Below are 20,868 nucleotides of genomic sequence, written 5' to 3'. Positions count from 1 at the left end.
GGGGCAGACGTGAAGACAGTAGGCTTTCTGGAGAAAAAAGTTTGCTGTGGGATAGCGGACACATAATAACGTAGTGTCACATTCTAGAGGTCGTTGAGGACCATGCTAGGGAATTTGGATCTGATGTTATAACTTACAGGCATTTGCTTCAGGCAGCAGTGTATTAGGATTATTATGGTAGCCATTTGAAAGCTGTTTACAAGTGGGAAAGAAGCTGGAGACTGGAAGGTCCCTAGTTAGGTTTTTGCAAGGGTTTTGGTCTAAATTTGCATGGTGGTAGCGGGTTTGGAAAAAGTATACATATTGGCGATTTTCCAAAGGAGAAACCAGTAAGTAGGGCTTGATGCTGAGAGGTGAGCAAGGAATAAAAATTATTAGGAAGATTTTAGTTTAGGCATCCAGGACTGTTGAGATAATACATCTACTTATAAGCAAGAAAAGTTGGGGAGATGAGTTTAGGGTAAGAACTCAAGGATCTTTGGTAAGTATGACATGTGGGAAGGGAATCTGACAGTTTTAGAATGCAGGCCAGGTGTTGTGCCAGAAAAATGCTACTAGTCCATGTGGATGTAGGGCTCAGAGATTTAGACATGACCTCTGGCCTCACAGTTACCACGTGAGGTCAGCAGTAAACCAGTTTCAGTAAACTTCCAAGTCCAGTGCTACTGTAGATGGCTATGTGGGGGTGGGGAGGGGTTCTATAACAGTTACAGAACCACTGGGGGCTGACTGCATTTTACATCGTCCCACAGCACTCTGTCCTTTCCCGGAAGTTTGTGGAGGTGATGACCAAATACAATGAAGCTCAGGTGGACTTTCGAGAACGAAGCAAAGGGCGAATCCAGCGGCAGCTCGAAATTAGTATGTACTTGAGGTTTGACGTGTGCCTTCCGCCTTTCCTGCCACCTGGTTGTCCATCCCAAGTTTCGAGGTCCTGGTAGAGCAAGCAGCAAGCACATTTTGTGCCTGAGTCTAGGGCAGCTCCTACAGCACTGGCACATCCTGAATGCCGTGCTGGAGGCTGAAAGGTGACACTGTTTATCAGGCCCAAGTAATTTTATTGTATGCGGTCCAGCATTGTCTCCTCTATAGAGGGGAAATGCTTGCCAAACAATTGCTCTCCTGTGGACTCATTGTATCACTTTGCTGTCTGTTTGATAGCAAAGCACATTTATGCAATAAAAAGTCTGGTGTAAGTTGCTGGGAGGATTAGAGAAATAAATAAAACCATACCTTTTAGGAATTTAGTAATGTGGAAGGCAGGGCCCTGTGGAGTGAAAGGTGCTTTGGGTGAGAGGAATGGTATGAACGTAATCAAGACAGAGCAAGTGTGTTTAGCAGTGGCAGGTTGTCCAGGGTCTGGAAAAAGGGTGTGTCTGGAGTAGCGTAAGGTTAGGATGGATTGAGGGAGGGCTTGCCCATGAACTAGCATGTTATGAGGGTCTTGGACGCCATAGTGTAGTGAATGGTGCAAGGAAATGTTCTGAGCTGGGAAGCACTGTAATGAGATATGTGCTTTAGGAAGGTAACTGCTGATAATGTTAAGGATGCTTGGGTTAGGGGAGAAATAAGATGAGTCAGAAGGCAATTGGGGGAGTGTTGTAAAGGCCATGGTCTTTATAGGGAAGTCACATTCCTGATTTTCAGGGACCTTATCAAATGGTGTTTCACTATGATCTTATATTTGATGCTCTAATTCTTTTGTTACAAAGCTGGCAAAAAGACAACAGATGAGGAGCTGGAGGAGATGTTGGAGAGCGGCAACCCGGCCATCTTCACTTCTGGGGTGAGTGCCCTGTGTGCTTGGATAGCACATCCCTCTCGTGAGCAGGGAGGCCACTGTGGAGCTCATGCAGTCCAGCAGGTGGACGGGGAGCCACAGGTGCAGGGAGTTCAGGGAGGCAAGGAGCTCCCCAGGAGTGTGCGTGAGGGCTGTGGCAGGCTTTCTCGCAGGGGTAGCTGACTGTCTGTCTGTGTGTGGCCTGTTATAGATCATTGACTCACAGATTTCCAAGCAAGCCCTCAGTGAGATTGAGGGACGGCACAAGGACATTGTGAGGCTGGAGAGCAGCATCAAGGAGCTTCATGACATGTTTATGGACATTGCTATGCTGGTGGAGAATCAGGTAAGTGGCACTGAGTCCCAGCGTGGGGAGCGGGGAGAGGAAAACTCAGGCTTTTCCCTTTTGCCTGAGAACAGGGAGGAAGGGAATACTGGAAGCCAGTGAGGTAGGGTGGGAGAACCATTGGGAATTTGCATAAAGGAGAAACAGAATCCCATGGGAAAGTGTGCATTCAAATTGAATGTTGACACTTTGGGTGATCTTAGCCTTGTCGTTCTTGCCCATCCCCTTGGCCTTGCAGTCGTTGCTAGTTGATACAGGGTTTTGTGTTCTGTCACCTAACCTAGTTCCCCCAGAGTTTTGATTTTTTTTTTTTTTTTTAAGATGGAGTATTGCTCTGTTGCACAAGCTGGAGTGCAGTGGCGTGATCACAGCTCACTGCAGCCTGACCTTCCAGGATTTGTCTTTTTTTTCTTTCTCTTCTTTTTTAAAAATCAGAAATGGGGGCTCCTAATGGTGATGTTTTAAAACAGCCTCCTGATATGGACTAGTTCACTGATGACATTGAAAATGTGGTCTTTTCTCTAGTTCACAGGGAAAACTTAGGTTTCACAGAAATTTTTATTTTTTTTTTCCTTTTTTTTTTCCCTGTTTTTATTTTTTGGCACCTTTTGCTAAGGCACAAAGCAGACAACAACATGAATGAAGGAGTAGTAAAATAGCATTGACAGGAAGACTCGAAACACTTTTGGTGCTTAGTTTGACAGCTCACTTTGTCCCAGGCACGCTTGCTCGGGATAGAATTCTGGATTGACTGCATAGGGTTCGAGTTTCACATAGTCAGATGGTTCCTAGTTCTTATGGGACAGTTAAGTGTGCCAGAGGGTCATGGTGCTGTGCTGCTCTGACACCTGGATAGGAGAGAAAATTGCTTCCGTAGTAGGCAGACTGCAAAACCTAGTTGAAGCCCGAGCACGGCTTGACTAGTTTTTGACATTGGTTTCCTGCTGAGGGCCTGGGTGCTTTCCCCCTATTCCCGGCTGGCCTCTGAGACCATTTCTCAAGTCCCTCCATTCCACCTCTTCTTTTCCCCCATACTGCCTTGCCGAGGAACTGGCTTGAGATTCAAATGGTGGTAAGTGCCTTGTTCTGTTTACAGACTGCCATAAAGTGATAGAGTTGGGTTGGGTAGTTGAGAATTCCTAAGATGACTAAGATTAATTGGAATGATCAAACTTCGCAATCAGGAAGTGATTGCTAGGAAATGGTTGGGAAGCTTATCAAGAGACCACTGTCTGGAAGGGAAGATATAACCAAATAGCTTGGGTAAACCTAATGTCTGTCAGTTAAAGGGCCTGGAAATAACTTAGAGAAAGCAAATGTTCCCCACCCCAGATAGTTATTGAGCACCTACTGTGTGCCAGGCACTCTTCCGCAGTTAGTGAATGTACTCAATTCAGGCTGAATGATGTTGATTCAGGTCTGAATGACCAGGAAGAGGCCAGCATCCTAGTGATGTCCTAAGAACAATGAGTTATCCTTATTTCGGTTCCTCTCCATGTGCTTAAGTGTAAAAAAAAAAAAAACAAAGGTTGTCTGGGGATACCTCAGAGTATATTTATAGGTAGTTACCAGGCATCTAGACAGTATGTTCTAGATGCCCGGTGGAGTGCTGGTCACAGAGAAGTAGTAAAATTCAGTGAATGCTTCTTGAACAAGTGACCGCCACCCCACCACCAAGGACTGTGAATGGGTGTCCTGTGGAAGGCCATGCATCAAGGTTTCTGGATGCTCCTCTTGCCACCGAAGATTATAAGGAAGAGAATCCCTTCCCCACATTGGCTAGGACTGACCTGAGACGTTTGCTGGGTGTGACCAGAGTGTGTTCTTTGCAGGGTGAGATGTTAGATAACATAGAGTTGAATGTCATGCACACAGTGGACCACGTGGAGAAGGCACGAGATGAAACGAAAAAAGCTGTGAAATACCAGAGTCAGGCCCGGAAGGTGAGACTCTCCTGTGGCCTTCAGAGAAGAGAGTCCATTTTGTTTGCTGTGTCTCGCTCTTTCTCTTCCCTCTCCCTGTCTCTGTTTCTGCTGCCACCACCTCTTGCATCTGGGGAAAGGGATCCATGATTGACCGTATCGAGAACAACATGGACCAGTCAGTGGGCTTCGTGGAGCGGGCCGTGGCAGATACCAAAAAGGCTGTCAAGTATCAGAGTGAAGCCCGGAGGGTGAGCACCTTCGTCTCAGCTGTCCTTAGTCTCAGCTGTCTTACTAGCATCTCCTCTCCCTGGCCACGGCCACCTGTGTCCTTGAGCCCACGCCTCCCTCCCTGTCGTGGCCTCATCAACCCCTCCCTCAGCCTTTCCTAGAGACCGGCTGCTTGCCCTTCCTTCCCAGGTGTGCCTTGCATGGATCTGGCTCACAAGCTATCTCCCCAAGAACCCACACTTGAAAGGCAGTTCTGTAGGATGGATGCACGGCCCAGGTGCTGCTGCTAATCTTCTCCTGGACTTAGCTCATGAGCCTTTCAGATGTTACACTTGACTCCTCTGTTCAGAAACCTTCTCTTCATTGTCTTCCGCTCCAGGCGCCCAAGCTCCACCTCCCTTCTCTTTTTCTCTACCTTGTACCTAGCACATGCTAACTGCTATGTATATATTATCTCATATCTGATGGAGCACCTGTTATTTCTACTTTATAAATGAGACAGTTGAGGGTCAGCGACTCAGTAACTGGCTTCAGGCCACCTAGTAAGTAGAGGCACTGGGATTCAAGTTCAGATCCCAATCATTCTCTTTCTTCCACCCCACAGTATTTGCCCACCCTCTGGTGCCCCTGCTGCTTAAGGACTTCTAGGCTTCTGTGCTCACGACTGTGGGTATTTGGCTCTGGTGGCTTCTGCTTTTTAGACTTTTCTCCTTTGATGGGTTCTCTTGGGCTCTTATACTGTTGTTCTTTAGTTCTTTGTTTTTCTTCCAACTTTACCTATTGCTTATGCAGGGATTTAGGGGACTGGATAGTTATTTTACATGGTGAATCTAGGCTGGGTGGTATTTTCTGATATCCAGGCAGTGTACTGGGCCTGACAGGTAGGAGTGTACTTTAGGGGACAAATGGACAAAAGTAGGAGATTAGAACTCTATCAAAAATGCCTTTACATTCCCTCTTAAAACGAAAAAAATCAGTCAGTCACTTTTTATCTTGGCCAACTGCTCCTTAGAGACCTCATGATAGTGGCTCTGATTCTATCTCTCCACATACACAGAACTGCAGTGTGAGCTGAGAGCTGAGAGAGGCCCCATATTTCCCTCTGCTGGCATTCCTAGCCTAGAGGTAATTTAAGAAATTTACAGTGTCCTAGGCTGGGTGTGGCAATTCATGCCTATAATTCCAGAACTTTGGGAGGCCGAGGTGAGAGGATTGCTTGAGCCCAGGAATTTGAGACCAGACTGGGGAACATGAGAAGACCCTGTCTCTACAAAAATAAAAAAAATGAGCTGAACATGGTGGTGCATGCCTATAGTCCTAGGTACTCAGGAGGCTGAGGCAGGAGGATCACTTGAGCCCAGGAGGTCGAGGCTGTGGTGAGCCATGATCATGCCCCTACACTCTAGCCTGAGTGATAGAGAAAAACTCTGTCTTAAAAATAAATAAAGTATCCTAGAAGGATGTCTGTATGTAGAGACATAGGCCTCTTATTCAGATTGGTAAGATATTTTCTATATAGAGGTGACAGGGGTTGGGTTTTGGATGAGTAGTTATTTTTTTGGTTGTTTGTAGTAATGATTTGTTTTTGTCTTATTCCTCTCTCCAGAAATTGATAATTATCATTGTGCTAGTAGTTGTGTTGCTGGGCATTTTAGCATTGATTATTGGACTTGCCGTTGGGCTGAGGTAAGAGTGGCCTAAGAGGCTGCTGCACTGAAATGTAAGTAAACAAATGGTTCTTGGGGACTCTGGATTTGGCTGCTCAAGAGGAAATTAGCTTGGAATTTCAAATTCCTCTTCTTTCCCCCTGATTGTCCTTGGACACTGAGCTTTCTACAACTTTCAGTAGCCTGTGGATTCTTTATCTCCTTACAGTTCTATTGGTTTCTGGCTGCAGTACATGGGTGAGGTCTCTGTTCTTATCCTGTAGATTCTGTCCCCAATCTCTGTCTTGTCATATTTCTCACCACTTCTCCTAGCACACCTGAGCACCCCATGTGACTCCCCTTACTCAGGAAGCATGCTTCTAAGTTGGGTACATCTCTGTCTTGGATCTGGAGTCTTGTCTTCTGAATTCTTACTGATTTTCATGGTTGTTGGGCTTTACTTTCTGTATCCTTTTCAATGTAAAGGAAGCTCTGAATTGGGATTTGGATCTGCAGAGTTTTCTCTGTTGCTGACTGGGTCTTAAATGATGACAGTTAACACACTTTTGAGTGTTGCATTGTCCCAGACAATGTACTAAACACCTTATACATGTATCATTGAATCCTTACAACGTCTTTGGAGACAGATACAGTATTATGCACATTTTACAGACAAAGAAACTCAGTCAAAGAGAATGTTGAATAATAGGGCCAAGTTCACACAGCTAATAGTGGACCTAGCTTCTCTTTGTAAAAGAAGGTAGCCACTTATCTGTAAAGCCTAGAGAACCTTAGAGGATAGTGATGTTAAAATTTAGACTGTTAATTTTCTTGAAAATTTGTTAAAAATGATAGACTTTTCACTGAATCACTGTTTTTTTGAGACAGAGTCTCCTTCTGTCTCAGGCTGGAGTGCAGTGGCATGATCTTGGCTCACTGCAGCCTCCGCCTCCTGGATTCAAGCGATTCTTCTGCCTCAGCCTCCTGAGTAGCTGGGACTACAGGCACATGCCACTGTGCCCGGCTAATTTTTGTATTATTAGTAGAGGTGGGGTTTTGCCATGTTGGCCAGAATGGCCTCGAACTCCTGACCTCAGGTGATTCGCCCGCCTCAGCCTTGGGAAGTGCTGGGACTACAGGCGTGAGCCACTGCGTCCAGCCTGAATCACCTTTTTTTGGTTGTTGTTGTTTTTTGTTTGTTTGTTTTTTGAGACGAAGTCTCGTTCTTATGCCCCAGGCTGGAGTGCAATGGCGTGATCTCAGCTCTGCAAACTCTGCCTCCTGGGTTCAAGCAATTCTCCTGCCTCAGCCTCCCAAGTAGCTGGGATTACAGGCGCCTGCCACCATGCCTGGCTAATTTTTGTAGTTTTAGTAGAGACGAGGTTTCACCATGTTGGCCATGCTGGTCTCAAACCCCTGACCCCAGGTGATTCACCTGCCTCAGCCTCCCAAAGTGCTGGGATTATAGGCGTGAGCCACCCCGCCTGGCCTGAATCACGTTTAATAGTAGTGAGCATATCAATCTGGTTATTGGGACTGTTAAGACTTTAGTGACTTTAAAACAAAAATTTTTTTTTTTTTTTTTTGCGATGGTGTCTTGCTCTGTTGCCCAGGCTGGAGCACAGTGGTGTGATCTCAGCTCACCACATCCTCTGCCTCCCAGGCTCAAGCGTCCTTCCGCCTCAGCCTTCTGTGTAGCTGGGACTATAGGTGTACACCAACACGCCAGGATAACTTTTATATTTTTTGTGGAGACGGGGTTTTGTCATGTCACCCAGGCTGGTCTTGAACTCCTGGACTCAAGTGATCCACCTGCCTTGGCCTCCCAAAGTGCTGGGATTACAGGCATAAGCCACTGCGCCCAGCCAGTGACTTTTAAAATATTTTTTCTGAATAAACTATAGCATATATTGTAAAAAAAAAAATCTATACAATACAGAAAATTAAAACTAATGAACTTTTAATATTATTGCTGATAACCTTGTGGCATGTTCACACACTCAGACATAGTTTTACATAGTTCAGACTATATTATCCATAGTTTTTTACCCAGTTACAAAATTATAAGCATCACTCCACAGCATTAAAATCTCTTTGTAAATCTAATTTCCAATATGAGATTGTGGTCATCCTCTCAAATATTTAACATTTTCACAATGTTGGAGGTTTATGTTATTTTGCTATAGCTAACAGTGTGACCTTATTTAATATTTTTCTCATTTAAATTTTGTCTTTATTATCAACTCATATAAGTTGGATTACTGAGATAAGAGGTATAAACATTTTTAAGACTTGGCACATAATACCCTGCCAATACCCAGAGCTGTGCCTTTCTTTTATATTTGTTTCAGTGTGTCTCTTCTTATTCCTCCTTCCTTCCATGTGACCAGAGGATCTAAAAGTCAGCTTATTATAGCATTGAGCATTCAACTTCATCTTGAAAGATAAGCAACAGTGAGATGAGCAACCTCTCATAGACAGGTGGTTTGTTGATTTTTTTTCCCCCCTCTTTTTTCTGGCACTTGGAGTCTAGCCCTTGACTTTTTTGCAGGTGAAGTTTAAATTTTGTTTTGGCTCTGAACAATCTGATTGAAATAGATGTTGAAATTTTAAAAAGATAGAATAGTTGTTATTTTTCCATATCCTTGGATGAAAGGTGATATGCAAATTCGTGGTGCCCCTTTCTATTCCTAATTCCAGGACTTCAGAAGGTGTATGAATCATTTTTCAGGACGTAACTCCTCAAAGAGGAGCAGACTAGTTAATACGTTGTTTTTGGTTGACTAACGTATCTTTAACCTGCTAAATTGCTGAGCAGTTGTTAAGCTGCTTTTTTTTTGTAGTTTATTCCATGTTCCCTAATAAAAGTCAAAACTGATGTGTTGCCTAGGTCTGGACTCCCCTTTTCCTCCATGTCACCCACGGGGGAGAGGTCTCTGAACAGGAGGGCAGACGGTGTGTTTATATTTCCTAGTAATGCGCCAGCTGCTTGCTCTAAGTTCATAGTATCCTCATTTTACAGACGGGGAAAGAGCAATGAAGTTAAGGAACTTGCCCAGGGCTACATAGCTCATAAGGTGGAGCCACCATAATACGACCCCTGAACTTTTTCCATGTGCTTTTCATTGTGCCCTTCTGCTTTCTAAAAGAAAGGCAGCAGGGAGTTCATGAAGATCGAGAACCCGAAAGCAGCTCCTGCAGCCTGTCTTTGTGGTGGTGCTGCTGTGGGACCTGCAGAGCAGGTGTTTTCACTAGGGATTGTCCCTTCCCACCACGTCTTCATGGGTGTGGACAGCCTGTGAGAAGGCTTATAAAAGGCCTAGAGGCTTTTCTATTTTTTTTTCCCTCTCATAGTAGGGCCTTTTGTCCTTTATACAGTAGGATATTTAACTCCAGGTTCTGTCCTGGGTTTGTGTATTTCATAGTGATTGCTGGTCTTTCCTCCCCACCTTCTAGGTTTGTGGCTGACTCCTTCTGTTGCCCTTTGCCGCCTTCGTGTGTATTGATCAGCTCCTCCTTTCCCTGCCTCCTAGAAACTGATTTCACTCCAGCCTGGTGTGGCCACCCTTGTCTTCAGATGAGAATGGAGTCTGAATGGCCTTCCTGAGAGCGAGTGCAACCCGTTCCTTTGTTTCCTTGCGACCACCCTTGGACCTGACTCAGCTAACAATCTAGCCCTGGGGGAATGTGATCTACCTGATGCGACCCTGAGTTCTCCTCAGAGCCTCCTCGTGCCCCACCAGCTCTCAAGTACCTTTTCTCCTGGACTGTGTGAACTACCCAGCTTCCTTCCTCCCTGTGGTGTGTCAGATTATGCCTTGCACCTGGGAAAGCTCTTGTGAGACCCTCCCAAGGTGCTGTATTTTTCTACCTCATGGAGTATTCTCCCAGAAACTGCAATGTTTTTTTTGTAGGGGAGTATCTTTAACAAAGCAGAAGGATTCTTCTAAGTTTGGCAACAATAAGGCTTGGATCTGCGTCTTCTACCTGGCAGGATGCCAATCCTGTTTGTTGTCCCTATGTCCTGAAAACATGAGGGACTGGCAGATGTCATTTTAGTCTGAAGAGCTGACTTGTTTGAAATTCAGCCTTAAATTAAGCTCTTAGTTGTTCAGCTTGGGGGGCAACTTGGATTTTTCTCTGTGTTGTAGTCTCTCGTATTTACTCAGGGAGGGACCAGGGTGATACAGTCAGCTGAAGTTACGCTTTGCAAAAGGCTGAGGATATGGAATATGTTTCCATGTCTGAGTCTTAGAAACTGGCTGTTCATTGTTAGAAAGCGATGCTTTGTGAAACTATTGCCTTGGGGCCACAAATAATCAGGGATTTTAAATTGGGCAAGGGACAAGGTGCTAGAATCCTAAGCTCTGGAAATATTTCATGACACTGGTGTATTCACTCATGTGTTCCAGATGTATTCTAATTGTGTATGAGATGTATGTACACATACGTGTGTGTCTCTCAGGAAGTAGGAAATAAAAATGGAAGCTATTATGACCTCAAAAAAAAAGAAAGCCAACTTTGAGCCAGGATAAAAATTGGGTAAAGGATATTTACTTACCTGCAAATGAATCCTTGTGGAAATGTGATCTTCCCATATCATCAAGAAACTTGTTTTCTGGATGAATACTGGGAGAATAAAATGAGAACTCTGGAGTGAGCTAAATTGATCCCAATTAAGTTCTTCTGCTTAGCAGACAGTAAGTATAATTTTTTGACACCCTTCCCCGCCTGCTGCCTATGCTAGGCTTGTCCTGAGAGCATCCCTCAGTAATTTGATATTCATGTGGCCTACAGGATGTCTCATCTGGAGGGCTGAGTCAGTTGGGGGACAGCACAGGCTACACAGTAGCTCTTCCTGCTACTGGGTTAATGAGTTTGGCAGGTTCTTTGTCTCACTCAATTCTTATCATGGAAGCAGCAGCAGCCGCCGCCGCCAGGAAATCTTCAAGTGTAGTGTCTGTGCTAACCCAATGGTAAATCCCTTAGATCCCCTCCTGTTCTCTGGCAGTCTCCTTGATTTTGGGTACCATGTATATTTTCAGCTTTGACTTTAATGCTTTCTAGGATAGGGTGAGCACCCTTAATCCAGGCACTGTCCGTTACGTTAGCTTCCTTTGCAAAGGCTACTTACTGCCGGTCACAATCCAGCACTCAGACAGAGCCAAGGGGAGGTCCTCTTGCCCATGGCTATGATGTCAGACAGTGGATGGGCTCTAGCCACAAGAGACAAAATCACTAAAGGCCTTTGCTCTCCTCTTACATTGAGGCCTGGGGCTTACAGTTTGGAATACGACATGTGAAGGTTTTTGTTGTTATTTGTATTTTTTAAATGTAAACTTGATTATTTTATTGCTAATTTAAAAATAAAAATGACTTTGTATTGATTGTGAAACGGTTCTGGCTCTGTCTCCATGCAGAAACACTGATCTGGTGCCACCGTGTGGTGATTTTTATTCAGGTTTTAGAATGCAGTTCACATCTTTTTAAGCCACGTGCTGGATCAGATTCAAAAGCGCAATTTTTGAATAAGGTTTAACTCTCACAGAATGCAGTGTACCTATGTGTTTCAGATTTGAGGTGTTCCCCCCAAAAGAATTTGGTTCAGTCCTTGGGAGTGTCTGGCTGTAGGAGAAAATGGGGGAGATCTGTCATGATGTTATCTAGAAGGCGGAATGACCACACCAAACATCCTCTGGGATCCTTTTGATCTAACTTTTGAATGTCTCACCAAAAATAACATTTCTGTTGGCATTCTGGGTCCTAGAAGCCAGATCCATCTCCTTTTTCCTTCTGTTGCTCTCTTCCTTCATACCCTCTTCCATGTCCACGTGCACTTGTCTCCCTGCAGAATACTTTTTGCAGTGATGTTTCTCATGTGTTCTTTCTTTCCTTGTCTGGATGAGCAGAAGAAGATCATGATCATGATCTGCTGTATTATCCTTGCGATCATCTTAGCTTCCACCATTGGGAGCATATTTGCCTGAAAAAGGTGAGCCATCTGTGGGGACGGTCAGGCCGCCTTTCACTTACTTGAAACCTTTGCGTCTTGGGGGCACTCTAGGTGCCTTAATCTGGGTGGGATTCAGTGCTAATAAAGGGTAGAGAAAACTAAGGAAAGGGATGTTTCAGAGACAGAAAAGTGAGTGAAGAATGAGCTGTTAGCAGGTAGTCTGTGGGAGGAGATGGGGGGACAGAAGGTGGCAATCTGTCCTATAACCTGGTGTGGCAGAATGCTTTGTACAGGTCAAGGATGTTGATTCCTGCTAAACAGTTTGAGCCTTGGTATCTGGAAGTGACAAAAGGAACAAGAATTCGTTCTTAATAAGGTGCATCTTCAACTTTTTGGAAGAGGGCCAGCCACACAGTAAATTCAAATTAAATTTCTTCCCTTTCAAGGTTAATGAAAGTTAACACAGCCTTGTGTATATAGTCCCTTACCCCGGGTAAGAGGGATTTGGTGATCCCAGCCACGAACACCACGCTATATAATCTATGATTTTTTTTTCCTCCATTTTTCTGTTATCTCCCACAGCCCTCACAGATTGATCGACTGGCGTTTCTAATCCTCCTTCCACTTCTGTGGCACCATCACTTCTCCACGCAGACTCCTCATCAGCTTCTCCTCTTTCCATTATGAAACTTCTTATGAAACAGGGCACCAATCAACTACTTACTAAGAATTATGCAAAGAAGAACAAACTTATACAGAATTGGGTGGAGGACAGGGACAGGGAGTACAGATACATAGCTGAATAGGCAGATGGCTTAAAGGAGGACTGCAGGGTAGAGAAGAAAGTGGAGTGGGTGCCTCTTTAGGAAGTGAAACTTACAGCCTGCACGTGCAGTATGGCTGTGAAGGGGCAGCTATCGTAGCACACCTGACTCAACAGGATCTTACTTGAACTGCTGTGAATTGGTCAAGTCTGGGCACTTCTGTTCTTCAAGCTCCTCTAGGTCTCACCTTTGACCCCTCTACATCTGTTTCCTCTTTCAGGCTCCAGTAGTAGTCTTAAAAGTGAAGTTTAAGGATAAGCACATGCCTATCTTGCTCACTGCTGTGTTCCCACTGTTTAGCACAGTGCCTGCTGCTTATAGGTACTCAAATATCTGCTGACTTAATTACTTATAATTAAGCTCTTATTTCAGTCGGGAACAAATCTTTGGGTTTGACTCCTAAACTCTTTAAGGTACCAATGAGAACACAGTTTGTTACTATCAGAGGCTGTGCAAAGCCGCTTGGGAATAGGCTGATCGACTTATGCAAAAATGCTACCAACCTTTCTCCCCATTACCACAACATAAAGTGCTTTTTCTGTGGGTGGTCGTGGTGGGGTTCTAGCAACAGCCTCTTAATCTGTGGAGAAGATGGCTGGCCCCAGGACTGTGGTTCAGTAACGAAATACAGGCCCACAAAATAAAAGAAACAGGTTTATAGTATGACTGAACTCACACATCAGTAGAACACTTTGTGAACCATAACAAAGAACAGATAAAGGTGTCAGGTGAGAAAGGTGAAATGAGGTTATCACTCACTTCACCTCTCACCTGATTTGTGTTGCTAGCTGAAACTGCTGGCCAGTAATTTATGTGTAAGAAACTGTTATAGGCCGGGCATGGTGGCTCATGCCTGTAATCCCAGCACTTTGGGAGGCCGAGGCAGGTGGATCACCTGAGGTCAGGAGTTTGAGACCAGCCTTACCAACATACCTACTAAAAATACAAAATTAGCCAGGCATGGTGGCTTGCACCTGTAATCCCAGCTACCTGGGAGGCTGAGGCATGAGAACTGCATGAATGCAGGAGGCGGAGGTTGTGCTGAGCTGAGCGCCACTGCACTCCAGCCTGGGCAACAAGAGCAAAATTCTGTCTCAAAAAAAAAAATAAAGAAAAACTGTTCTAAATACTGTCCCCAATTCCATTCAAGGTTCAGTTGTGTTCACCTTTAAAACCAGCTATGTGAATATGAGTTCTAGTGCAGATAACTTATTTAGTGATTATGTAACAAAAATCCATTTAAAAAATCACAGTATATGATGGTGAACAGCACACAACTGCTAAGTTTGTACTTTTGAAAGTAAATTATTTGTTTGATACCTTATTTTTTAAGAAAGTGGGATTAAAAAATATTTTGGTCAGTGCTATTTTCTACCCACCTTCAAAAGCCAATGGTTTAATATTTCTATTAATTTGTGCTTCCTTTAATTTGAATAGGGGATAGAACACTACAGCTGGTTACGTCTGGAAAACGTTAATCTGGGCAAACAGGGAGCTGGAGCTGTGAGGATCTGAGTCCCAGGGGGCCCTCATTCACTAGCTGTAAGAATTTACGTGTTTCATGGCACATAGCACTGTACTAGATTCTGCAGGGGCACAAACAGAGAGCCAAACGCCCTCCCTCTTTGGAGAATTTCAGACCTAGAAAAGGCCACACAGTTCTAACTTTTGTTATTGGTTCCTTTTGCTAAAAGGCAAAGGGTATGTTCCTTGCATATTGTCTAACATCCCCCTTCCAAGATTGTGAGAAGCTGGGTAACTGGGCATCAATAAATGTTGAATCAATTGATCTACGTAGTGTTGCTTTTTTTCTTACTCTAAAAATATGTTTTAAACCTAGTAAAATGTCACAGAAACTGGCTCCTGAAGTGTGTACATATAAAAGGCAGTATAAACATTTAAGTGAGACTTGCATCATAGATAGGGGAATGCAAACATTTGTTTCAGCCTTCATGTTCATCTTACACCCCAGGAGAACCAAGAACTCTTCACAGTCATTCAGGCCTATTTCTTAATCTTTTAAGGGATTAAGAATGACCAATGAGAATTTATATCCTGAAGTGATGTTCAAATTTTATTTAATAAAAATATAATACAGTTTTCTTTTTAAATCAACAAATAACATTGTTTTTCAGAAATCATCTCATATGCTGCTCCTTAGTTATGGCTTAAGAGCTACCCAAAGACATTAGTGGGTAGGCTGAGGGGAATATAAATGCAGAATCCTTCTTTCAATAGCCTATATACAGTTATCTCCTACAGTCACTACACACGTTTGGGCATGTAGAACTTGCCCCAGTATTTCCCCTTGTGGGTCAAGTCATATGGGCTCAGTACTTTCCGTATGCCCAGCATGTTGGCAGTGGCTATTCGCTCAAACGTCCAGGGGTTTTGGTTGTTACGTTCTCTTTCCTCTTGATCTTTTCGCATCTTCTCTAGAGTCTTGCGGCTCACAGCCTTTGCTGCGAAGGGCAACTTGTGGGCAACCTGGTCAAGGAAACCTTGCACTTCTTTGAATTCACAACGCCCACCCATCTCTACTACAAGGCGGCCAGCCTTCACAGGTGTCACGTAGTGGTCAATGGAACCTTTGCCTCCCCCCATGCGGTGCCCTACACCTTTGCGAGTGATGGGCTTGAAAGGGGCTGGTACTCGCCATATGGCAAACATGTTCTTGGGGTCCATAGAGCGGTTGATTGTCAGGCGCATCATTTCAAAGTGGCCCCAATGCAGGTAGCCACCACCCAATGCCTAAAAGTGAATGGGAGAATTAGAAACACTTGCGGACTTTGATATCTTCCATGGGCTCTATTATTTTGTCTCTTCTAGTAACTGTGGCTTCAATGATACAATTGAAAATAAAACTTTAGTTTTAGTAAGTCCCACGAAGGAAAAGCCTAGGGTACATAGTAATAAAGACAGCGAAGGGGGACCCATTTCAGTGGAGAGCCAGGGAAGGCTTCTTTGAAGATGTGACATCTAAAGCTAAGGCCAGAATAAAAAGAACAACTAGCCAAGGGAAAAGAGGAGTATGCCAGGCATAAGAAAGGCTTATGTGAAGGCCCTGGCACAGCAGAGGGCTTGGCAAGTTGAACAGAAGCCAATGTGGATGGAGTAGGGTGAGGAATGGGGAGAGTGGGCAGGAGGTTCTGAGAGGTCAGTGGGGGTGATTAGGCTGCAGGAAGGGGACTTTAGAATATCACTCTGGCTGCCTGGTGGAAAATAAATCCTAGTGCACACCCATCTGTGTAGCTGCTGACATCAAGTCTTCATGGAAGCTACTCAACAAGTAAGGAAACTGCTGTTTTCCACATCTTAAATTGTGGGTGGTTTTATTTTACCAGGGCTTGAAAAGATCTCATGATCTGATTATGGGGCAAATTAGCCTCTTCCTTCCGCTTTTACATTATTTTCATTCTCCATTTAAAAAAAAATGTATAACCCAAATGTTTACTGGGTACTCAGTAGCCTCTGTACGTATCAGTTTAAAGAGCTACTGGTGGCAGTTCTAATACAAACTGTAAAGGAAGAGACTAAATTATCCCAAAGATTATGAGATTTTGTTATTCCCTGGCTTCCATCCCATTGCTGCTTGATGCTGAATTCACTCACCAAGATTGCAAAATTGCCTTCTGTGAACTCTGTAGCTTCAGTGGAAGGTCCCCGTATGTCACTCAAATTTTTAGGCTCTCTTCTTACTTTTGGCACAAGTGGTGCCCTTTCAATAAATCTAAGCTTGGGTTTTTCAGGAATGGAAACATCTAAAAGGAGCACAGACAACCAGGATAAAGTAAAACTACACATCTCAAAAGATCTATTTTCTTCCTAGAAAGATTTGTAACAGGAGAAAGTCTTAATTTCTTTCTTCTTCGTTTTTTGGTAGAGACAGGGTCTCACTATGTTGCCTAGGTTGGTTTCAAACTCCTGGCCTCAAGTGATTTTCCTGCCTTTACCTCCCAAAGTGTTGGGATTACAAGTGTGAGCCACCGTATCCAGCCTGCAAGTCTTAAAAGTTACCACTGAATAGTAATTCTAAAGGTATATTGCATTTTTGCAGATGCTTTTAGTGACAATGGAATCTTCTGGCTATGACAGTGGCTAATGCAAATGTTTCTAAAACTTTAAACATAGCAAAGTTTTGTCCTCTGAGTCCAAATGCATTTATTAATCACCAACTCTGTGCTTAACACTGTAACAGGGATTTTTTGGAAATCACTAGTTCACTTAATCTTTAAGACAACTGGATAGCCTTGATATTCTTTTAGGGCTCCCTTTTAAAAAAGTTTTAACTTGTCAAAGTTTAACACAGATATATCAAAGGGCCAAACTGAAAATATACAGCTCAGTGAATTACCAGAAAGTGAACACATGAACACACATCACTATTACCCAGATCAAAAAATGGGACGTTAGGCAGGTAGTATTTTTAATCTCCATTTTATAGAAGAGGAACCCAAGGGCTAGAAACATCTTATAATTTGGTCTATGCCATCCAGTTCAACAGCAAAGCTACACAGCATGTCACAAAAATGTATACACATATTTCTCTGCCTCTCTGGATGTTAATGGGGTAGTGGAAGAATATTGTACATAAAAATATCTAAGTTCTCTAGCTCTGCCACATTCTTGTTGAGAAACTTACAACCTAGGAATCCTTTGATCAATGCTCTTTCTCTCATATATGCAGGGACTTTTCATGCTGAGACCTGCACAGGTCAGTGTGCCAGGTTTGGGTGGGCGGACAAAACTTCAGGCCAGACATGTGACATCTTTATCATCCTTGACAATTTGGGGAAAAAAATTAACATATAAATTATTTTAAAAAATTTATAAAGTGAACCAAGTATGGCTTTATAATGGAGACAAATACAAAACAGAAGAGTTTGAGGAAATATCAAATTATTACTATCAGAGTTTCAGAAGCTGCCCCTCAGCTTCTATATGCAGCTACAGAGAAACTTAGTAATGCTTTCCTTCACCTACAAGTCAAATGTACTTTCCAAACATATAGTGGTTTAACAGTTCTGTACAGAAGACCGTCAGATGTACAGACCCTATTCATTGTTTTGAGGGTTCCAGTATATTTCTTTTTTAAAAAGTAAACTAGTTTTACAATATTGTGGCTTATCTTAACAGAGCTTTTTCACACATCGTTAGATGACTGCATATATGGAACCTTATTTGGAGAGAACATCAAAAGTCCAGTTTTTTTTTTCTTTTGAGACAAAGCCTCACTCTGTTGCCCAGACTGGAGTGCACTGGCCTCCTGAGAAGCTGGGATTACAGGTGTGCACTACCCCCTAATTTTTGGTATTTTTAGTAGAGACAGGGTTTCGCCAGGTTGGCAGGCTGGTCTCCAACTCCTGGCCTGGAGTGATCCACCCGCCTCTGCCTCCTAAAGTGCTGGGATTACAGGCGTGAACCACCGTGTCTGGCCAAAAATCCAGATTTCAGGCCAACTGATTACTGGCTGAGTGGACCATGGCCCACACACCAGTGGCAGGCGTTAGGGGAGCTATCTCATTAGACGCTGCTCCCTAAGAGGAGGGAACTTTTTTGGTTTCCTTTGTTCTTTATTTCTAGTGCTCAGAATATTGGTTGGCAGGACAGTACACTCTAAAAACATTTATTGAAAGAGTGAACGGGGACAGGAAACACAAGAACACTCCTATGTCATCTCCCACCCTCTCCTGGTTTCCATCAGAGAAAAGATTTACAAACAGCAGAAAGGCAAGCTCTCACCTTCAAAACTTGGTACTGGGAGCAGTGTCTTTAGGCCAGCACTGGCGGGAAGGGGTGCCCAAGAATCTACAAAGACAAACCAAGTTAAACGACGAAGGTAACAAGGCCAGGACCCCGATACAACCTGGGCCAAAGATACTACTACTTTTTTTTTTTTTTTTTTTTTTTTGTGAGACGGAGTCTCGCTCTGTCGCCCAGGCTGGAGTGCAGTGGCCGGATCTCAGCTCACTGCAAGCTCCGCCTCCCGGGTTCCCGCCATTCTCCTGCCTCAGCCTCCCGAGTAGCTGGGACTACAGGCGCCCACAACCGCGCCCGGCTAATTTTTTTGTATTTTTAGTAGAGACGAGGTTTCACCGTGGTCTCGATCTCCTGACCTTGTGATCCGCCCGCCTCGGCCTCCCAAAGTGCTGGGATTACAGGCGTGAGCCACCGCGCCCGGCAAAGATACTACTTCTTATTCTTATTTATTTTATTTTTTTGAGACGGAGTCTTACTCTGTCGCCCAGGCCCCAGTGCAGTGGCGCGATCTCGGCTTACTGCAACCTCCGCCTCCCAGGTTCAAGAGATTCTCCTGCCTCAGACCCGGAGTAGCTGGGATTACAGGCGCCCGCCACCACGCCCAGCTAATTTTTTTTGTATTTTTAGTAGAGACAGGGTTTCACCATGTTGGCCTGGCTGGTTTCAAACTCCTGACCGCAAGTGATCCGCCCACCTCAGCCTCCCAAAGTGCTGGGATTAAAGGCGTGAGCCACCAAGCCGGCCCAAAAGTACTTCCGCCGGAAGAGTCTTGAGGTTGGGATGTGAGTTCCACTAAATGTGCTCAGAGGCTCAGGCTCCGCAGAAGGCCAGCCGGGGTCTCTGGGCGCCGACTCCCAGACGCAGTTGTGACCCTCTTGCACGAACCCCTACGGTGGAGGTTAGCGGTGGGATAGCGTAGTCCCTAATCAGTGCTTCACCGAGCATATGCAGAGCCACCTTTTGGGTTAGGGAGGAAAAGCACTAGAGGGTGGGGGAGGAAGAGGGATAAAGTCTTTAGGAACCAAAAGGGATTTCTGACCTGACAAGCGCACCCGCAGGAGCGGCACACCAGCGCGAGCCAGTAGCCTCCACATGGTCACGGACGTCTGGCGGCGCGGAGGTCCCCACAGCGACTACAGCGCTCCCCTCCACCCTGGTAGGCAGCGGCGCTCTAGTAGCTAGCTGGAATCAGCTCAGGATACCGCTCAGTGTGGCCGGAAGTTATGTTTACTCCGGTCCACTTCGCGGAGTCCCGACGGAAGCGGAAGAAACTCGAGCGACTGAGGTTGAGTTCCGTCGGAGGTTGAGTTCCGCCGGTCAAAGGCGCTGTCCGCCCAGCCACGCCCAGGGGCCTTGTTGGCCCTCTAGGGTTCTCCTTCCAGTCCCCAGTTTTTCCCCAGAAGAGGGCGGCGGAGCGGGGAGTTTTTTGTTTTATTTATTTATTTTTTCTGCGGAGTACAACTGTCAATGCCTGCCGGTTCCTTAGCAAGGTAGTCCCTTATGATTCACAGTCTTTGAGACCTTTTTCTAGGGGACCCCTCGAAGACATTAGGAGAATACCAGATTTGGCAATGGTTTAACATTTATAGGGCAATTGCAGTGTGTCATTGAGTACCTCATTCGTTAGTCGTGCCAACGAATCTATGAGATAAGTCATTATACTTATTTTGCAGATTCCATCCTGAAGGTGAAATAATTTAACTTGTTCTGGGTCATACAACAGGAAAACAGTACCATCAGAATTTGAGCACAGTCTGGGATTCCAGAGATCTCAGTGAATGAACAATATTGTCGATGAAAAGAGTGAAACACTGTAAGATATTGGAAGAGATTTATTCTGAGCCATATATGAGCAACCATGACCTGAGAACATGTGCCCAAGGTGGTGGAGGTGTAGCTTGGCTTTATACATTTTAGAGGGGCATGAGACATCAATCAAATGCATTTAAGAAATACATTGGTTTGGATCAGAAAGGCGGGACAAGTCAAGGTGGGCTTCTAGGCTTCTAGGTGACCATTCAACAAACATCTCTTGAGCATCTACCATAGTGCCATGAGCAAAATTAATGTGTCTACACTTATTCCAGAGGTTTCAAGGTAAAATAAATTCAGTCTCAACTGGAAGAGTTACTGAAGTTTTACAAGAAAGCTATTTCAGCTGTTCTCATCTATTAAATCAACAGGTGCAAAGAATGCATCAACTCCTTAATTGTTTGACCAAGAAGAAAGAACAATGCCATTAGTCTTGTTTTCTGTCTCAGTATTCACTGGTTATATTAAAGTATTTCTATGAATGTGTTCATCATAGTGAATAATTATTGTTGCTCAGTTAAATTATTTACAAATCTGTTGTTATAGGCCATGCTGCAGTAAACATCCTTGTACATTTTTGTTATTTTGTATTTC

At 44.3% G+C, this 20,868-nt stretch overlaps 2 protein-coding genes across 5 annotated transcripts in view; one reads left to right on the top strand and one right to left on the bottom strand.

Moving 5' to 3' along the window:
• The window catches only part of STX3 (syntaxin 3), a 51,372-nt gene extending 36,881 nt beyond the window's left edge, over nucleotides 1-14,491 (top strand). For 2 of the 4 annotated variants that reach the window (XM_025355658.1, XM_025355661.1), the window contains 6 exons: nucleotides 753-861; nucleotides 1,713-1,786; nucleotides 1,992-2,126; nucleotides 3,959-4,069; nucleotides 5,886-5,999; nucleotides 9,459-14,491. In XM_025355658.1, the coding sequence (XP_025211443.1) occupies nucleotides 753-861; nucleotides 1,713-1,786; nucleotides 1,992-2,126; nucleotides 3,959-4,069; nucleotides 5,886-5,969 (513 nt within the window). In that variant the 3' untranslated portion in view covers nucleotides 5,970-5,999; nucleotides 9,459-14,491. Of the gene's footprint in view, nucleotides 1-752; nucleotides 862-1,712; nucleotides 1,787-1,991; nucleotides 2,127-3,958; nucleotides 4,070-5,885; nucleotides 6,000-8,276 lie in introns of all 4 variants that reach the window. The other 2 variants (XM_025355659.1, XM_025355660.1) reach the window with 2 other exon arrangements.
• Nucleotides 14,492-14,749: 258 nt separating this feature from the next.
• On the bottom strand, nucleotides 14,750-19,771 carry MRPL16 (mitochondrial ribosomal protein L16). The gene is made up of 4 exons (XM_025355662.1): nucleotides 19,502-19,771; nucleotides 18,445-18,510; nucleotides 16,315-16,463; nucleotides 14,750-15,453 (listed from the first exon to the last, which is right to left on the bottom strand). The coding sequence occupies exons 1-4, from the start codon at nucleotides 19,554-19,556 to the stop codon at nucleotides 14,968-14,970; spliced, it is 756 nt and encodes a 251-aa protein (XP_025211447.1). The 5' UTR covers nucleotides 19,557-19,771; the 3' UTR covers nucleotides 14,750-14,967.
• Between the last annotated feature and the right edge of the window lie 1,097 nt (nucleotides 19,772-20,868).

Source organism: Theropithecus gelada, chromosome 14 (assembly GCF_003255815.1).
Source record: "Theropithecus gelada isolate Dixy chromosome 14, Tgel_1.0, whole genome shotgun sequence".
NCBI classification, from domain to species: Eukaryota; Metazoa; Chordata; class Mammalia; order Primates; family Cercopithecidae; genus Theropithecus; species Theropithecus gelada.
The sequence above is the reverse complement of the archived record's forward strand: the minus strand, read 5'-3'. Positions and strand labels throughout refer to the sequence as shown.

Excerpts from the sequence above, each read along its gene's own strand:
- MRPL16 (XM_025355662.1), bottom strand. The coding sequence starts at position 19,556 with ATGTGGAGGCTACTGGCTCGCGCTGGTGTGCCGCTCCTGCGGGTGCGC. Across the intron at positions 18,511-19,501 it reads CCTGCGGGTGCGCTTGTCAG|ATTCTTGGGCACCCCTTCCC; the intron begins GTCAGAAATCCC and ends TTGTCTTTGTAG. Across the intron at positions 16,464-18,444 it reads CCCAGTACCAAGTTTTGAAG|ATGTTTCCATTCCTGAAAAA; the intron begins GTGAGAGCTTGC and ends TGCTCCTTTTAG.